We start from the raw sequence: 18,160 nt of genomic DNA, 5'->3' as shown, positions 1-18,160 counted from the left end.
TCAGTCAAGCACAGTCTGTTAACAAATTTGCAAAATTCCATATCTTGTTAGATCACATCTTCAACTTGGAAGTTACTGCCACCTTGTGGCACTTGTTTTTATTCTGTGTATTGTTACATAAATTACTTTCTACATAGATGTAAAATGGTTCTTCAGAGACTGTAATGAGAGCAAACCCACACTTCAAATTGTATAGAAACTTATTTAATAACTGTGACACCATGCATTGTCAGTAATGAAGATTCAGAACTTTACACAAAACAAGTTAAACTTTAAAACTCACAGCATTTCCAAGTATAAAAACCAGGGGAACTTCCCCTTTAAAGTCTTCACATTTTCTGGAATCAAAAAGCAGAAAAGTTACAGATGTGTGAAGTTTTCTGTGAGCCAAATGCATACTTAAGCAATTAATCAGGAAGAAACTTCACTCTCATCAGGTTTGTATGTGGGCCTCATGACAAGCCTTAACCGAAAAACATTTACAAGAAAATATTTCACAAAGAGATTTTGCATACTCCCTTCAGTTCAGCTTCCCTGTCCCTAAATATCCCACGTTGCTTGACTTGCTGCATTTTTCTTTCTTCTTAGCAAATGTCAAAAGCAAATCTCAAGGCAGAGTACTAGAGATCAGTGAATGTATGGTTAGCTTTGACTTTGATACTTGCTTTCTGCTAACTTGAAAGCTGTTATGACATTGTAAGATGCTGTACATTGTGTTCAAAACAGGAATAGATAAATGCAGGCAGGTGTATCCTCTTCTGATGCATTAGAGGATGAGAATTACCCATCTGCAGCCTCTTTTTTGGTTTTCAGATTCAGCATCTGGTGGTCTGCTGTCAGTTTGTGAGCTGTGTGTATGTATGCAAGCCAATACAATAGATAAGGAAAGCTGCATTAGTTGAGTTATGCCTTTCAAACTAGAATTGTGTTAACTAGTGTAGCTTTAGCAGTTGCTGATTAGAGGGAAACTGCTATCAAAAACTATTTAATGAATTCCAGTAAAAAAGTAAGTAAATATATAAGATTATTTAATTCGGCTCATGAACTGTTTATATTTCATACCTTTAATAACTTCCAGTTGAAACCATGCCTACATGGGAAGACACTAAAAATTCACTGGAAATTCAGTAAATAAATGCAAATACAATTTAAACCCCACTTCATTGCAAGACCTAGATGAAAGATGAGTAGAAGAAAATGCCTGGAAGTTTGTTTTCTGAATGAACAGAGATCCCACTAACTGCATGTCCTACTTCAGGAATGCCAAACTCATCTGGCTGGAAAAGTGGTGCAGGTCTGGTCTATGGGCTAGTTAAATAGTGCAGGGCCAGATCCGCAGGCTGGATTAGGCCTGCCCTCTGTGCCAGATCCAGTGCATATATACCTGGTTCAGCTGCCTTGGGACCCAGTAAGAAGAGGCCTGGCATCCAGGGCACCTGGCTGCTGCCACAAGAACAAGCCAAAGTGCCTGCAGCCTCTATATATCTTGCTGTGAACAGCCCCCTCTGCCCCCCTGACTTCCTCCCTGCCCCCTTTCCCCCCTGTGCTCCAAGACTGATTGCCAGGTTGGGGGGGGGGGGTTGTTTGTTTGTTCATTTCTTTTGCAGCAAGCCCCTCCCCCCACAAAAAAATAAAAACAAAAAAACAAAAAAAGCCAGAGCCCACCATTTTTTGCAGAGCCCACCCAAATTCAGTTTCCACAAAAGTTGCACAATTGCAAGTTTGGTGGGTCCCTACCTATAGCTTAATCCAAGACTGACCTGTTCATACAATTTAAAAGGGCTGATATTCAGGGCAGATGATGTTCTGGCCTAGAAAAGCATACAAATACCACAGAGCAGTCAGAGTGAATGAAAAGTTCAAAACTGCTTCAATGGAGTGCATGGCCATTACAAAAGCTTATATTCAGAGTCTAGCAGTGGTGAAGTTAATTTGTGCCAGTTAAGCACTAATGTGGTTAGCAGTAAAAATGCTTGAATTCCATCATGAGAAAAGGTTTTATTATAGGAAGATTCAAAATGCTTGAACTCTGTCTGCACTGGTTCTTCTACCACTACTAAAACTAGCATAGCCACTTCATAGCTGAATTGGCTGGACACAGGAACAAGCTTTTCTACCATGAAAAGGGTCTGTCAGATCTGTCCCCAGAAACAAACTGGTGCATGATACAACTGCAACAGATATCGCTTTAGTTTGCTTGGGAATTATCAAGAAAATAATCATTAGTGTCTGTCACAGCGCGGGACCCTAGGAGCAGCCATGATCTCTCCTGGCGCCCTTACCGTGCCAAGCTGCCTGTTTAGCACCCTTGTTCTTGCCCGCCACGACTTTGATGGTTCTATAATATTAATGGGAGGCTGCCTTTACTTGATCCCTTGGACCCGGTGCTCTTACCCTTCTGGTCCCTGCTCTATACCAAATCTATTCTGGTGTCCCAACCCTATGGGCATCGCGTGGCTCCTTCCACCCCTAATACCACGCCCCAAGCCTCTCAGTTGTTCCGGACGTTATCCCGTCTATGCTCTTTCCTTAGTGGCCCTGTCTGAGGCCTCTACTCATATGTTCGCCCTCACCAGGCTCCTCATTCCCGTACTTGCCATCACCGGGCTCTAGTCGTTCGCTCACCATCACCGGGCTCCCTAATCTTGTACTTGCTCTCACCGGGCTCTAGCTGTACGCTGGCCCTCACCGGGCTCCTAATTCCTGTACTTGCCCTCACCGGGCGTCTATTCATATGCTTGCCCTCACCGGGCTCCTAATTCCTGTACTTGCCCTCACCGGGTGTCTTAGTGTGCTCACCTCAGAGCACTCGCCCCTATCGGGGCCGTCCTGCGCTCCCCACGCTCTCACCCCCACACGGGGCCTGTCTCGTATTCCCTATGCTCACGTAGCCCGCACTGGGCTTCGTCTCCCGTGCTTCCCGCGGCCGGGTTGCCCGCACTGGGGCTTCATCTCCCGTACTTCCCGCGGCCGGGGCTCAGGTGGCCGTAGCCGTGCCTGGCCCCTTGACCCTCCTCATGGGTCTTACGACCTACTTGGGCTTCTCACAATTGGACTCAGGTGGCCTCAGCCTTACCTGGCCCTTAAGACCCCTTTCATGGGAATGGGGCAGTGCCCCCCTGAACGTTGTCCCCTCACTGGGCTTCTCACTTGCACACCCCTCCCTAGGGCTCTACTCACGCTCCTGTCCACACTGGGGCCTGTCTCGCGCTGCACAACTCTGCCCCAGTGGGGCCGGAGTCTGTACAAACCCCCAAACACGGCACCCTCTCTGGTGCCAGGAACCCCCACTCTACTGGGTAGCCCCCATGAGGCCTCCTCCAACCCCTACAGCCTCACCCAGTCCTCCTGTGTTACACAAACAACCAAACAGAAAATACAAAGCCATAAGCCAACTGGCTGTAACACAAAATAAGCCTCCTGGCTATAACAAAAATTCTACGCCACCCTGGCACTCCTTCATACCTCCCTGTCAGGGTTCTCTCCACCCCGTACCATCATGCAGACAGTCAGGCTGCTCTGCTCTGCTCTGCAGCAGAGCTCCCACTGCTTAGACTTCCAGAGGGGAACTGCCTGCTAGGCTTCACCCTGGGCTGTTTATATACTCCAGGCTCTGCCCTCTCCTGGTCAGCTGACCAACTGCAGATGTCCCCAGCAACCGGCACCTGTATCCCTTCATAGGAGCAGGGCACCAGAGTGCCCCTGTGACAGTGTCAGCTTCTCAGGTATCTTGTAGTCAATAAAATAGCTCATGGTGTAGTTAAAAAAAAAAAAAGTACATTTCAAATACCAAATTAAAAAGTAAATTGAAATGCGTGTCATGTAAGAGCCGGAACAATTGTAGTAAAAAGAATCAAGGAAATCTGACCATAAGTAAAGGAACACTAAGTGACTGGCAACTTTTTATAAAAATCATAATCAAACTAATAAGGCAAAAGTAAAACAAAACAGTATGTTTGCTTGAATCATCAAACAAACTGTGTTGTTGGTTTTATCGCGGAGTTATGGTAGATTAGGCATTTAGATAGAAGCTGGTCTTCAGAAAAACGTAGCTCTGTAAGGGAGAAGATAAGCCTGTAAGCAATGAACATTTTGGGGGTTGGGGATGATGATGACCACATGAGTTTAATCAGTATTGAAACGCAAGGGCAAGGGCTGGAAATAAAAAAGGGAAACTGAAAATTACATTCAGAGTTGGCAAAGAAGTGATCTGGGAATGGGAAAGCGTAGCAGGATTGGGGCCACAGGGGTGGCCATGATATCCTCTTGTGGCTGTGCATTCCCTGCCTGGTTCAGGCTCTAATGTAGCCCTCCCTTGTTCACTTGACTTTGTACTTATTAAGCATAGTACAAGGGAGACTGCTTATGGGCTGTCAGAGAGAGCCAAAGTCACTACTAGGCTCCTCCAGGATCCCCTTCTCCTCAGCCTGTCCCTCAAACCCAATAGGGGTTTCTCAGCTTGCCTATGCCCCTGCAGGGCACCTGAAGCCTTAAGGGTAGATTTTAGGGTTCCACTCATCCCTTACTTCAGTCCCCAAACCTCACAGGTGTTACTGTAACTTTATTCACTCTGTAAATGTCTTGGCCTTATCAGCCTTCTTCCTCTATGTTCTTTGTGGGCCCACAGTACAGAACCTGGCTCCTAGCTTCCAGCCTTCCTGCCTGCAGGTCCCTGACCCTCTCAGTCCCTGATCCCCTTTGGATCTTTGGTCTCTCCTGGGTCCTAGTCCCAGTCTTGAGCCAGTTAGACTACCAGGCTTCCCTAGCTCTAGCAATCTGTGCCTAAAGCTCCTCTTGGGCTGTTAGCTTTCCAAGTAGGCTTTGAGCCTGCCCCAGCAAAACACATCTGTCCTCTGGCAGATGCCCAAACTCTCTCTGGGTTTTAGGGCTATATGAAGCTTTGGTCCCTGATATGATTCAGTGGAGATTTGGCCTGATTTGGCGGTCGAATCTCCAAATCTGAATCAAATCAGGAGATCCTTTAGTCGCTCTGAATCAAATTGGAACCCTCCAATTGATTTGGAAAGATTTGGAGATTCAGACACAGATTTAAATGTTTTTTCTACATACCTCTAGGTACCAGGCAGTTTGTGAATGCTGCGATGCTGGGGCAGATGGAGTGTCCCTCAGGAGAGTGTCCCTCAGGAGAGTCCCCCAGCATGCTTAGCAGCAGACCCAGAAATGGACCAGAAGCACTTACAGTCCACTTCTGGGTCTGCTGAGGAGCATACAGGCCCCCCCCCGGCTCAGCAACTGGTACTTGGGTCTGCAGGGGTGCATCCGGGGTCCCCTGTAACCAATCGCTGAGCCAGGGAGCCGTGGGGGAGCTCCCCTGCACTCTTCCTGAAGGACCCAGAAGAGGACCAAAAATACTTCTGGTCCACTGCCAGGGTTGCCGCTGAGCATGTGTAGCCCCCCCGCCCCCACTCCAACTCCTGTAGGATGCTCCATCCGCCCAGCACCGCAGCGTTCACAAGCTGAGCCTGGTACCTTCAGGTATGTAGAAAAAAACATTTAAAGCTGTGTCTATGGTCAAATCACTGATTCTCCAAATCAGCATTGAATCTTCAGATTTGGCTTTGGCCAAATCAAATCAGGGACAGTGATCCAAATCCACAAATTGGATCACTGTCCCTGATTCAGGCTGAATCCAAATCTGAATCCAAATTGAATGCAGCCCATTTTGCACACCCCTACTGGGCTTAACATAAAATAGGAACGCCTGCCTGCACAAACAGACCTTTTTCTCTGCCCCAGGCAGCTTTCTTCTGTTCCCAGACCTTTAGAGTCACTTACCCCTACCACTCTATTGCCAGGATCTTCTCTTCTCATGGCTCCCAAAGCTAGACTGCAGGACCAGCTAAGGTTTTGGGCTTGTATAGCTCCAGCCCTGCCCACTGCTGGTCAGGTGACTCCACAATTATCCCCCTTCCCACCTGTAAGCTGTCTCTCTGGCTGCTTGCCCTCTTAAAGGAGCAGATGCACCCTGGTACCCTAATACAGACCAAAATGAGATATTGAGACTGGGCCACTATTCACTGCTGGGAGTGAAATTTGAGATCAAGTTTAATGTTGGGAACAAAAATGCATCTGGCTCAATTTAAGCTTTGGAATAGGCCTGGAATATTTGCCAAAGAAATATTTATCCTGTCCTTTGACTTTATAAGCATGTTGTTTAGGATAATTAAAAACAATTGAATTGATGGCAAATGTTTATAAACAGTTAATTGCTGCACTAAAATTGTGCAATTTACATTCCAAGTTCAATACATTCCCATTTAAGTTTGTTTTCTAGAATACACTGAATATAGTCTCTAGGCAAATAATGAAACAGAAATTATTCTGTTCAAGATTTTGACACATGTTGAAGACACAGTGGTTGTGTCTACATCAGATGCTTTACTGCACAGAAGACTAGTTTACTATGCAGTAAAGCACCACTGTTGACATGTGCAGGTGCTTACTGCACGGTAAATTAATCTACTGCATGGTTAGTTTACTATCTGCAAATGCAGGTAGTAAATTAACTGCATAGTAGTTACTGCACACAAGTAGACAGTGACCAGAGCCCTTTAACCCAGGCCCATGGTAATTTGCTTCTAGTCAGTCCCACCACCAAGCTTTCTCCAAGGTCATGGGGCTTGGAGCTTCTCTGACCCTAGGACTGGGGCAACTTTTTGCCTGCTTTTTGCACCATACCCCTGTGCGTCAGGCACCTGCTGAGGTCCAACAGCACTTAGACTCACAGCTAGAGCCCCAAGGGCCACTGAGGGAGCCACACTGGCATCCTCTCCAATGCTAAACACCACATCCCAGGGGCCAATCTGGTCCCAGGACAAGATTGTAGACCTCAGGGTAATGCTGTGGTCCAGATCTGGCTTTTAAACCGAGGCAGGCAGTCCAATGCCCACATCTATGAGTTGCTGACAGGTTGCATGTGGGAATTTGGGCATAACCCATTGGCTTGTATTGCTGCATAAAGGTCAAGACCTCATGGGCACACTGGGTCTGCATCACCAACCATGACCACTAGTTGGGGGCTGCCTGGAGGACCAAGCCTTTATGCGGCAACTTAACCACATCCTTGCTCCCCAGGACCTTGGACAGAGATGTGCCATGTTCTCCAGCATGGGCAGCCTGCTTGAGCCTCTGCTATGGCCTAGCAGTGGCAATGAGACTTCAGTGGGAGAGGGACCCTCAGGGCATCAGGAGCATGTCCTGCAACATTCCCCACTCCCAGCCTCATTCAGCAGCTTTAGGAGTCTGGGCCAGTGGCTCCCACACCAGATCTGGGTGTCCAGCTCTGCTCAGGAGGACAGCCCATGAATGGCACCACTTGAACTAGGGAGCTCCAGCTCCTCCCCAGAGGGGGCATTGCCTGGGCAGCCAGGTGCTGTGCCCTTGTACCCCAGGGCACTAGTGGAAACCACACATCATCACTGCCAGTGGGATCAGACACAGGCCTTGGGAGATGTTTGCCATGGCCATCTAGTCAGCCCTGTGTAGCCGCTAGGCCTCGGCCAGTCGCTCTTGTGCTGCTCTCGCTTGGGTAAGTGATGTTTCATGCCTCGCGGGCTTGTGCCTCTGCCTGAGCTGGTGACTTCCACCTGAATCTTCAACCCCTGTGCTTGCCTGCCATGACTTGTTGGACCTCAATGTCCAGGGCCATTCTTCGGGCGTGCTTGTAGACCCATGGTTCCTCCCAGCGGTTACTCATGGGGCTCCTCCACTCCTACACCCCGGCCTCACACTTCCTGTGGAGTGGTGTCCGGATGGTCGACATCTCGCTCCTGGGACCCTTAAGACCAGGTCCCCGTCAGGCCCCAACACTATCTATCTCACACATGGGCCTGCTACCCTCAGATTCCCCTGGAGCTCGGGGTGGGGGGGAACAAATCAAAGAAGGAAAGAAAGAAAGATGCTTCAACACAAAACCAGGCTCCCTGCCCCTTTAATTACCCTTCTACCTTCCCGGGTCTAAACAGGACACTGGCTGCCTCATCCCCTTAGGCAATCAGGTTCCCTGCCTACTCTAAGGCACCTCTAGGTCCAGCAGCGATGCTCACTCCGACAGCAACCCTTCCTGGGTGTGCCCGCAGTCCTTCTCTTGGGGAGGATTTCTTGCAGTGTTTCCCCATCATCCTTAAGAGGTGTTCCTGGCGTGCCTCCATCGTTCCATTTGCAGCATCACCAAGATGATCCTCCTCTTCCTTCTTGCCTCTGTCCCGGCTGTTCCTGCTTCCCTGGTCCTGTGGACTGGATCACCTCCACTGTGGGGTCATATGCAGCTGTGTCCCCTGACTCCCTGCCAGCTCCGCAGCGTGCGCTGCCATTTTTATCTGTGCCAGCCGGCATTCAGCGCTGATGTCACCAGCCAGCCGCAGCTGGATAAACAGGCAGCTGATGAGCCACATAGGTTCTGCCTTCTGCCCCTTGTGTGCTGCATTCCAAGCCGCCAGTGAGAATTCTTCCATACAGCATGTCCTGGGACATAATCCCCCCGCCAGCTGTCTTGTGGCAGTTTCTTGAGACACGCTTCAGCGTTACCTGTGACTCATTGTGAGGTGTGATGCTGTGATCTCTCAACGTCCAGTCCCATGTCCTCACCACATCTAGACAAAAAGTCAGCTGTTATGTGGTCCTTCCCAGGGCAGTATACAATATGAAATTTGAAAGGTTGCAAAGCCAATGCCCAGCGCATTATTTGCACATTGTCGGTCTTGGTGGAACTGAGCCACTTCAGGGGCGCATGATTGGTGATAAGCGTAAATTCCCGCCCTAGCAGGTAATAGCGGAAGTGTTCGACCACCCACCAGATAGCCAGGCATTCCTTCTCAATTGTCACATATCTGGTTTCAGCCAGCAATAACTTCCAACTTGTGTAGGCTACCAGCCGGTCTAGGCCTGCATCTCGCTGTGTAAGAACGGCTCCAATGGCGGTGTTGGAGGCATACGTTTGCAACATAAAAGGTCTATTAAAATCTGGGGTGCGTATGATTACATCTTCACATAGGGCCCTTTTTAAGGTTTTAAAGCTCTGAAGCATCGCCCTTGTCCAGTGTATCCCCTTCCGAGGTGACTCCTTCAGGGCCTCTGACAAAGGCGCCGCTATGTCTGCAAACTGGGGTATGAATCTGCGGTAATAGTTCACCAGGCCCAGGAATAACCTTAATTGCTTGAGCATTTGTGGAGCCTGGAAGGCCTGAATGGCCCGGACCTTATCTTCCAAGGGTCGTATGGTACCCTGGCCTACCCGGAAACCGAGATACTTTGTAGATGTGTGGGCGACCGCTCACTTACACAGGGTTGCTCTCAGACCCTCCTGCCGTAGTTTGGTCAACACGGCCCTTCGGGGCACGTAGGTGCTGACCCCACGATCGGATGAAGATGACAATGTCATCAATGTATGCAGCTGTGTTCTCGACATGTAGCACTAAGAGGCTACCCATTAGCCGCTGGAAGGTAGTGGCCGCCCCATGCAACCCAAACGTCATTCGTACAAATTCATAGAAACCCCAAGGAGTCCCAAAGGCTGTCTTAGGTCAGTCACATGGCCGGACCAGTGTCTGCCAATATCCTTGGCTAGATCTAACGTAGTTATAAACTGGGCTGCCCCTATTCACTCCACTCATTCCATCACCCGGGGCATGGGGAAGGCATCGAAAGTAGCAATTGCATTCAACTTGCGGTAATCAATACAGAGCCGTAGCGTCCTGTCTGGCTTCCGTACTGGTACTAGGGCGCTTTGTCACGGGCTCCAGGAGGGCCTGATGATGCCAAGGGCTTGCATCTTTTCCACTTCTGCCTTCAATTCTGGCATCAGGTGTTGAGGCAGGGGCTGCCACCGATCCCTTACGACTGTACCTGGGAGCATATAGATGGGATGGAACGTACTCCTTACCCACCCAGGATTCTCTGAAAAAACCTCTTTAAATTCTAAGAAGTTCCCACGCTTCCTTCTCCTGGGTCGGAGTTAGCTTGGTGCTCATGTGGACACCCTTCACGGATTCGTGAGTCGTTGTTCCTGTGCCAGGTTTTCGCTGTCTTAGGTTGTTGGTCACCTCGACCCTAAATGCCACCCAACCTTTGGGTTGGTGCCATTCCCGCAGCAAGCTGATGTGGTAGATTTGTTTCATTCTTTGATGCCCTGGGTGGTAAACCTCATAGTCGACAGGGCCGACCCTCCATGTAATCTCAAATGGGCCCTGCCACTGAGTCAGTAGCTTGCTGTGCAAAGTGGGTAAAAGAATTAGCACCTTTTGCTCAGGTTGAAACTCTCATTCCTTGGCGTGCAAGTCATATCTCTCCTTTTGACGTTGCTGGGCTTGTTGTAGATTACCAGCCACTAGCTGTCTTGCATTCTGGACCCATTTTTGGAACACCCATTGGTATCCTGATGGGCTGGCAATAACCGTAGGGCTCTGCTCCCACCTTTCTCGGAGGATTTGCAGCAAGCCTCAAGGCTGATGACTGAGCACTAGCTCAAAAGGAGAGTATCCAAGGGGCTCCAACGGGGCATTCCGGAGCATGATGAAGGCCAGCAGCAGCATCAGGTCCCAACACCGTGGGCTGCCCTGTATGCACCACCTCAGCACCTTTTTTAGGGTTCCATTTAGCCTCTCCATTAACCTGTTGGTTTGAGGGCGGTAGACTGATGTCCATAACTGCCTGATTTTCAGGGTCTGGCACATTCCCTGTAGAACTCCGGACATGAAGTTTTGGCCTTGGTCTGTTAAGATCTCATGGGGAATCCCCATGCAGGTGATCCATTTCACCAACTCCTCTCCTATCTTCGGCGCTGTTACGGATCTCAAAGGTATTGCGTCAGGGTATCTCATCGCATAATCAATGAACACCAGAATGTTACCCATTACTGCTGTGAGATAGTGGCCACACAATGTCCACAGTGATCCGGGAGAATGGCAGGTCGATCACAGGCATAGGTCTCATTGAAGCACACGGTAGTTGGTCCTCTCTAGCCTTTTGGCATACAGGGCACTCTGCACAACAACGGGCCATGTCATCACTCATCCTTGGCCAAAAAAAAATCTAGATATCTTATGTAATGTGCGGTCCCTACCTAAGTGGCCCCTGGTCGGGTTGGCATGTGCCGATAACCACACCGTCCTCCGGAAACACACCGGTACAACTAATTGAATCTTATCCTCCTTCCCCACCCTGTCTGGTGAGACCCAATACAGGAGGTTGTTCCTTACCTCAAAATGGCTCACTGGACTAGCATCCAATGCCGGCTGTGATGATGCGTTTCTTGTCTGGGCTCATGGCTCGTGTAGGTCTGGGTCTTCTTGTGCTTGCCAGAACTGTTGGCTACTCGTGACGTCTCGTAGATCCATGATGAACTCCTCTGGTCCCTCTGCAGTGTCTTCCCTTTCCACTGGATCACCAAGCCAGCCTTCCCATGTGCTTAAGGACCTTCGTGTGGCCTTGACATCCCACACCCTGTCCATGACGTTGTACAACAGGGCCCAGTCTTGACCCAGGAGCATGTCGCAGGCTAAACGGGGTGCCAGGCCCACTAATAGTGCCCCCTGGTATTCCATAACCCGGAGGTCCATCCACAAACAATGCATGGTTTGTGTATCTCCGTGGAGGCAGGATACACTCACCGGCCCAGCCCGGCAATCACAGGACTCTTTCACGAGGCTGGCCTTGATCAGCGACTGGGCGCATCTGGAGTCCAACACTGCCCACACTGGTCAGCCCTTGACCCAGGCTTTCACTACTGGGCGTTCCCACACCAGGCTCTTGCCTCCTGCCCCAAAACTGCAATCCATGGGTTCCCCCTGGCTGTACTCCCTAGCAGGTTCTGCCCCTCTCCTCGGGGAGCTGCATGGCCACCATCTTTCTGAAGCTCTTTCCAGGCACTCTCACGCAAAGTGCCCCCCTTGGCCGCAATGATAACAGACCATGTCCCCACCTGAGCCCTTGGGGCTGGGTCTCCCCTGCTCCACTTCTTTTGCTGTCAGCACCGGTGGTGGGGGTCCGTGTTTCTCACGAGGGTAATATACCTCTGCAGCCGTGAAGGCCTCTGCCAACTTTAATGATGCATCGCAAGACCCCAGGGAGTGTTGACAGACCCACCTCTGGGTTTTCTCTTCCAGGTCATTTATGAACTGCTCCAATATGACCTTATCGACTAACATGGTCACCGTACAAGTAGCCAGATTAACCCATTTTCCAAAAAGGTCCCGTAGTCGCTGGAGCAAAAGCCATGGTCATCTCTCCTCTGTCCCTTTCTTATCCCCGAAGAGTCAACAGTAGTATTCGGGGCTAATCTCCAAGTGATAGAGAATCGTTACTTTAACAGCCTCATAATTTTGGGTGTCTAGGCTGCCTGTGCCTTGCCCACCACCAGGGCCCCTAGCTGACTGGCCCAATACCACCTATCAAGGCAGGGCAGCACGAGCTATGGTGGCTGCATGCCGCTCGAAGGCCTCGATGTAGGCCTCTGGGTCGTCTTCCAGCGTCATCTTGGGCATCTGCAAGGCGGACAGGCAATGCCGCATCCAGTCCTGTTGCCATCCTTTGTTGGGTCCCCGCAATGTGCATCAGGACCTGTAGATTCTGCCCCAGCAGATCCGCTGGAACCATCTCGGCAGGTTGCATACTGTTCAGGTTACCCCCTGAAGGGTTCCCGGCCAATGCACCACATTGTAGCTGCTGGGCCTCGACCAGTCGCTCTCGTGCCGCTCTCGCTCGGGTAAATGATGTTACACACCTCGCGGGCTTGCGCCTCTGCCTGAGCTGGTGACTTCCACCTGAATCTTCAACCCCAAGCTCGCCTGCCATGACTTGTTGGACCTCAGTGTCCGGGGCCATTCATTGTGCATGCTCGTAGACCCGTGGTTCCTCCCGGCGGTTACTCACGGGGCTCTGCCACCCCTACATCCTGGCCTCATGCCTCCTGCGGAGCGGTCTCCGGGTGGTCGACATCTTGCTCCTGGGACCCTTAAGACCAGGTCCCCCTCAGGTCCTGACACTATCTATCTCACACATGGGCCTGCTACCCTCAGATTCCCCTGGAGCTCGGGGTGGGGGGGAACAAATCAAAGAAGGAAAGAAAGAAAGATGCTCCAACACAAAACCGGACTCCCTGCCCCTTTAACTACCCTTCTACCTTCCCGGGTTTCAACAGGACACTGGCTGCCTCATTCCCTTAGGCAATCAGGTTCCCTACCTACTCTAAGGCACCTCTAGATTCAGCGACAATGCTCACTATGACAGCAACCTTTCCTGGGTTCGCCTGCAGTCCTTCTCTCTCAGGGCGGATTTCTTCCAGTGTTTCCACGTCGTCTTTAAGAGGCATTCCTGGCGTCCCTCCATCGTTCCATTTGCAGCGTCACCAAGATGATCCTCCTCTTCCTTCTTGCCTCCATCCCAGCTGTTCCTGCTTCCCTGGTCCCATGGACCGGATCGCCTCTCCTGTGGGGTCACATGCAGCTGCGTCCCCGACTCCCCTCTGGCTCCGCAGCATGCGCCACCATTTTTATCTGTGCCAGCCGGCGTTCAGAGCTGACATCACCGGCCAGCTGCAGATGGATAAACAGGCGGCTGACGAGCTGTGTGGGTTCTGCCTTCTGCCCTTTGTATGCTGCATTCCAAGCCACCAGTGAGTATTCCTCCATACAGTGCGTCCCAGGACACCCTGCCTCTGATGTCAAGGTTTAGTTACATCTGACATTGAAGAGAGAACCTTAGACTTGCATACTGGCTAGACATATCTTGACTCTCTGAACCCTGGGACTGGTAGATATAGAATTGTTTACATTATTCTTATCTGCTATCACTGTGTATCAGTAAAATTTGCCTATTATTGAATAGAGAGGTCATGATTGGTCAGAGGGTTTGGATCTGCCTGGAACAAGGTTTCTGGGTCATAAATCCAGTGCCAACACTGAACACTATCATGGCCCTAGAGGTTACCTGGCCCCTGGCCACAGCCTCATCTGCCCCCTGGCAGCAATCCACCACCCAGCAGCAAGGCTCACAGTGGGCTTGGGCTGAGGTGCAGTGATGCCTCCAGGGGCCCATTCCCCTGCCAGCCAGCCCTCCAGCCTGGACTCTGCCCAGCTGCTTGCCCCAGCTCCATGTAGCCCTGGAGCAGGACCTACTTGCAGCAGGGCCTGCACTATGCCTGCTGGCTGCATGAGGGGAAGCCAGCCACTCTGGCACAGCAGCAGCTGCCCTTGATTTCAGGTGAACTCTCCATCCACTGGCCTCACTGCAACATATGCACCCATGGTGGTATGACCAGAAGCCAGGGTGTTAGGTGCCTGTCCTTGGGCTCCATCCCCATGGTACCTCCACCCCACCCTGGGAGGGCACACAGCACTGTACATAGTCTGCACAGGGAATAGGGTGCTTTATTAATAGTGGGTGGAGGAGGTGTTGGAGGGGCTATATGGGTTGGGGAGGGGCTCTATGAATTCCGGGGGGATGGGACCTGCTGGGGTGGGGTGGAAGTGGGAAAGAGCTCTCTTGATGGGGAGGGAGCCTACAATTGGGAGTGCAGGAGGAGGTGATCTGCCAGTGCCTCTCACACATGGTGCCCTGGGCCCTGTTGCCAGTTGTGTGGCCCACCCAGGGCCTTGGTGGTGGGGCCCATTGCTGTCACTGCTACCATAGCTGGTGCTCCCCGTGGGTCTCCATGCCAGGTGTCCTCCATCTGCTGCACCTCCTCTGCCCAGGCCTCACAAAAGAGCTCCCCCTGGGCCTCAGTGACCCGGGAGATGTTGGCCTCCATGACCCTGAGGCTGGTGGTGAGGGTGCACCAGCGACCCTTCAGGTAGCCAAAGGTACACTCCACCACTGCACAGGTCCAGCCCAGGCACCTGTTGAAGTGTGCCTGACAGGGTTCCCAGCTGGCCAGTGTAGGTCTGCATGAGCCAGGGAAGGAGTCAGTAGGTGGTGTGCCAGATGAAGAAAGGTGGGGCTGGCACTATGCCCAACTGGAGGTCTGGCAGCCCTGGTGCATAAAGCCTGCTCTCTAAAGCTGGCAGGCTGGAGTTGCAGATGTGGGCATCGTGAGTGCTGCCTGCCTAGCAGGCACTCGCATTGGTGAAGGCACTGTGGTGGTTGATGATGGATTGTAAAAAGTTGTGTGGATATGTCCTTTGCTGTAACTTAAATTGATTTGGAAGTAGCTTATGCCTAAACCAGGACTAAGATGCATAAAAGGATTTGTACTTTTTTTATTAAATAGGTACACATTTATGGAAACTAGGGCTAAGATGCAGTCTCCCTAGTTTTTGTATCACCTCAACTAAATAGACTTTATTTAGTTGACTAAGAGTGACTGTTGAAGTGATACAAACTTGTAAAAATGAATGCAGTTATGCTTCCAGAGAGCTTGAATAGCTTTTTTTTTTTCATTTTAACTATTCTCTTACGAGTATCTGTTTCTAAAACAATAAACTTTCAGTGGTCCTAAAAATGGTGTTAGCAGCTTTCTGTTCAGTCCCTCTTGCTGAACTAGATCTGTGAAGAGCAGAATTGTTTGGCCACAAAGGAAGAGGCTGACAGGAACTGACACTGAGTACTCGCAGTTTTTTTTCTAGCATACACAGTAACTGAAGATCTGTTGAGAAATTTTGAAGTGTATCTGTCCAGATACAGTGGTACAACAGGATGATCTCTCAGCACCAGTTAAGACTGAAGTGTGAAACCTGTTGTGTGACCCAAAGCAGCAGCTAAGGTATTTTTTTTTCTTTTGTTGTTTTGAAGCAGTGCCAGTCTTTTTGCTGTGTATCAGTATACTGGGATATAGCCTCTGCTTCTGCTTCCTTTTCGGTTCAGTATATTGTGCAGGTCAGGTTTTAGGGCAGTTCCTTCAATGAGGAGCTGGAGCCAGTTAAGTGGGTTAGCTAAGGCCATCTTGGAACCCACCAGAAACTGCTTAGTAGGGCAGTATGAAGCTTTGGGTGCTGATTTGATTTGGGGGAGATTTGGTGGCCGAATCTCTGAATTAAATCAGGAGACCAGTTTCAAGGTCTGAATTGATTCAAAGCTCTCCAAATCAAATTGGAAAAGATTTGGAGAGCCTTGGTGATTTCAAGCAGTCCCCACTGGCTGCATCAGGGAGCTAGACCTGGACTCCATGCTGGTAAGTAGGGGGCAGGGGAGGAGGGAGGAGGTGGGAGGGGCCATGGGGGGAACCCTGCCAGGCCCCATCCCCTGCCTGCTCCCCCACATGGTTGCCTCACCCAGCCCCAGCTTATGGTTCTTTAAATAAAAGCCCCCACTCACCAGCTGATGCCAGGTGGGGGGGAGCAATCCCTGCTGCTCCCTGCTGCCCCACACCATGTGGGGAGCTCTTCCATGAGCCCCTAACCCCTGCCCACTCTCCCAGCTGCCCCATGGATGCCCCGTCCACCCCAGCTCTCAGCCCTTAAAAAAAAAGCCCCACACTCACTGGGTGCTGCAGTGGCCCCAGGGTTTCTGGGGGCTCATGGCAGAACACCCCACATGGTGTGGGGTAGTGGAGGGACAGTGGGGATTATCCTCCTGTTTGGCAGGAGCTGATGAGTTGGGACTTTTTATTGTTTGTTTTAAAGGTCCAGGAGCTGGGGCAGGCAGAGCAGCCATGGAAGGGGCTGGGAGAGTGGGTGGAGGTCAGGGGGCTCATGACAGAGCCCCCCATGCAGTGTGGGGCAGCGGGGATCCCCCCCCACCTAGCAGCAGCCGGTGAGTGTAGCCTAGGTAATCATCCTCTATCTGTATTTTTCCTTGTTGAATCTGATCTGATTAACTGCAGAGCATTTTTTCAGTCTATCCACCCCCGACCCTGTACAATTTAAAATTATGGCATTGTGAAAGACTTCTTTCCCAAGCAGAGAAGTGGGAGGGTAGTGGTGGTGGTGGGGGGCAATGAGAAATGCATGCAGATCCTAGTTATGTGGGGGAGGGGAAAAGAAAAGAGGAATAAAGAGAGTACAGAAACACTGCTAGGGTGAGATTGAGTCATAATCGGGGATCCAGGTTTTCTGTTTTCCACAGAAAAATGGGGAAAAACATGGAGTTTCCTTTTCGACCAAGAAAAATGTGGATTTTTCATTTAACAGAGAAACATTCAGATTTTCCATTTTTGCCAAGAGCCTCTCTGCAGGCTGGCAAAGTTCCAAGTGTGCAAGGGACTGGGGGGAGCGGGAGAATGGTGGTTAGGCAGGGAGTTCATGTGCATGCTCAGACATTCTCACGGTCACCAGGCAGTCCGGAGAGAAGCTTCTGCAGATAAGTCTGGTGGGAGCGGGGGTGGGGGGTTGAGCCCCTGCTAAAGAGGGAGGGAGGGAGTTGGGCAGGGCTAGGGCTGGGAGTGCTGCCCAGTCCGGGCAGTGCATGGGGCTTGGGACTGGAATGCATGGTTGTAGGGCTTTGGTGGGGAGCGGGATGGAGCTGTGGCAGGGGGGTGGGGGATAGGGTTGGCTCCTCACCGCTGCATGCAGTCCTGGGGGGAGGGAGTATGGGCAGCATGTGCCCCCCAGATTTGTTTGTGGGGTGGGGATGGACTGACTACTGCATGTTTAGGTTTCCTACCCGGTTGCCCTCTCCCTGTGACCTCCACAGCGCGGTGGGTGGGACCCGGTGTGGGAGGGAAGAGCGGAGCCGGGCAGGGAAGCTCCTTGCCATTGCAAGCCGCAGAGTGCCTTAGCAAGGTCCTCCCCACCCAACCAGCAGCAGTGGGGGTGGCATTGAGGAGCTGTGCCTCTGGATGCTGCTGGGTGGGTATGGGAGTGAGGGAGAGAGTAGGGCTAGGGCTGGGGCTGGGGCTGGGGCTGGGGCAGAGGTAGGTGCTGCACAGCTGGGGCAGGGCACAGGATGAGGGGTGTGGCTCCTGCTACCATGGGTTGTCACTGTGGACTGGGGCCATGGGTTGCACTGGGGTCTTCCCAGTAGGGGGGTTGGGCCATGCTGCACTTGGGGTGGGCAGCACAGAGCTCCCAGTGGTGACAACAAGCTTCCCGCCCAGCCCTGTTCTGCCCTGTCGTGCCAGGTCCTACTCACTGGGATATGGAGACCCCGGGGGAAGGCAGCAGGGTGGGGAGCCCAAACCCACAGTGGACAGCCTGCCCCCACCCCCTCTAAAGGGCTCTGCTTAGACCCTGCAGCCCATGGGGGAGGGGGAGGGGGAGCTGGGCTCCAT

General features: G+C 51.4%; 1 protein-coding gene across 4 annotated transcripts in view; it reads left to right on the top strand.

Moving 5' to 3' along the window:
* The first annotated feature begins 15,608 nt into the window (after window positions 1-15,608).
* LOC149857274 (dipeptidase 2-like) overlaps window positions 15,609-18,160 on the top strand; it is a 53,653-nt gene continuing 51,101 nt past the window's right edge. The window contains exon 1 of one of the 4 annotated variants that reach the window (XM_090062967.1): window positions 15,609-15,715. Coding sequence is in view for 1 of the 4 variants with exons in the window: in XM_090062960.1 (XP_089919086.1) it covers window positions 17,193-17,259 (67 nt within the window). In the remaining 3 variants the exon portion in view is untranslated. Of the gene's footprint in view, window positions 15,716-17,187; window positions 17,260-18,160 lie in introns of those variants that run through there. The other 3 variants (XM_090062966.1, XM_090062964.1, XM_090062960.1) reach the window with 3 other exon arrangements.

Source organism: Crocodylus siamensis, chromosome 9, assembly GCF_052110815.1.
Source record: "Crocodylus siamensis isolate JL-2025a chromosome 9, ASM5211081v1, whole genome shotgun sequence".
Classification (NCBI taxonomy): domain Eukaryota; kingdom Metazoa; phylum Chordata; order Crocodylia; family Crocodylidae; genus Crocodylus; species Crocodylus siamensis.
This window is presented reverse-complemented; position numbering and strand designations above follow the sequence as displayed.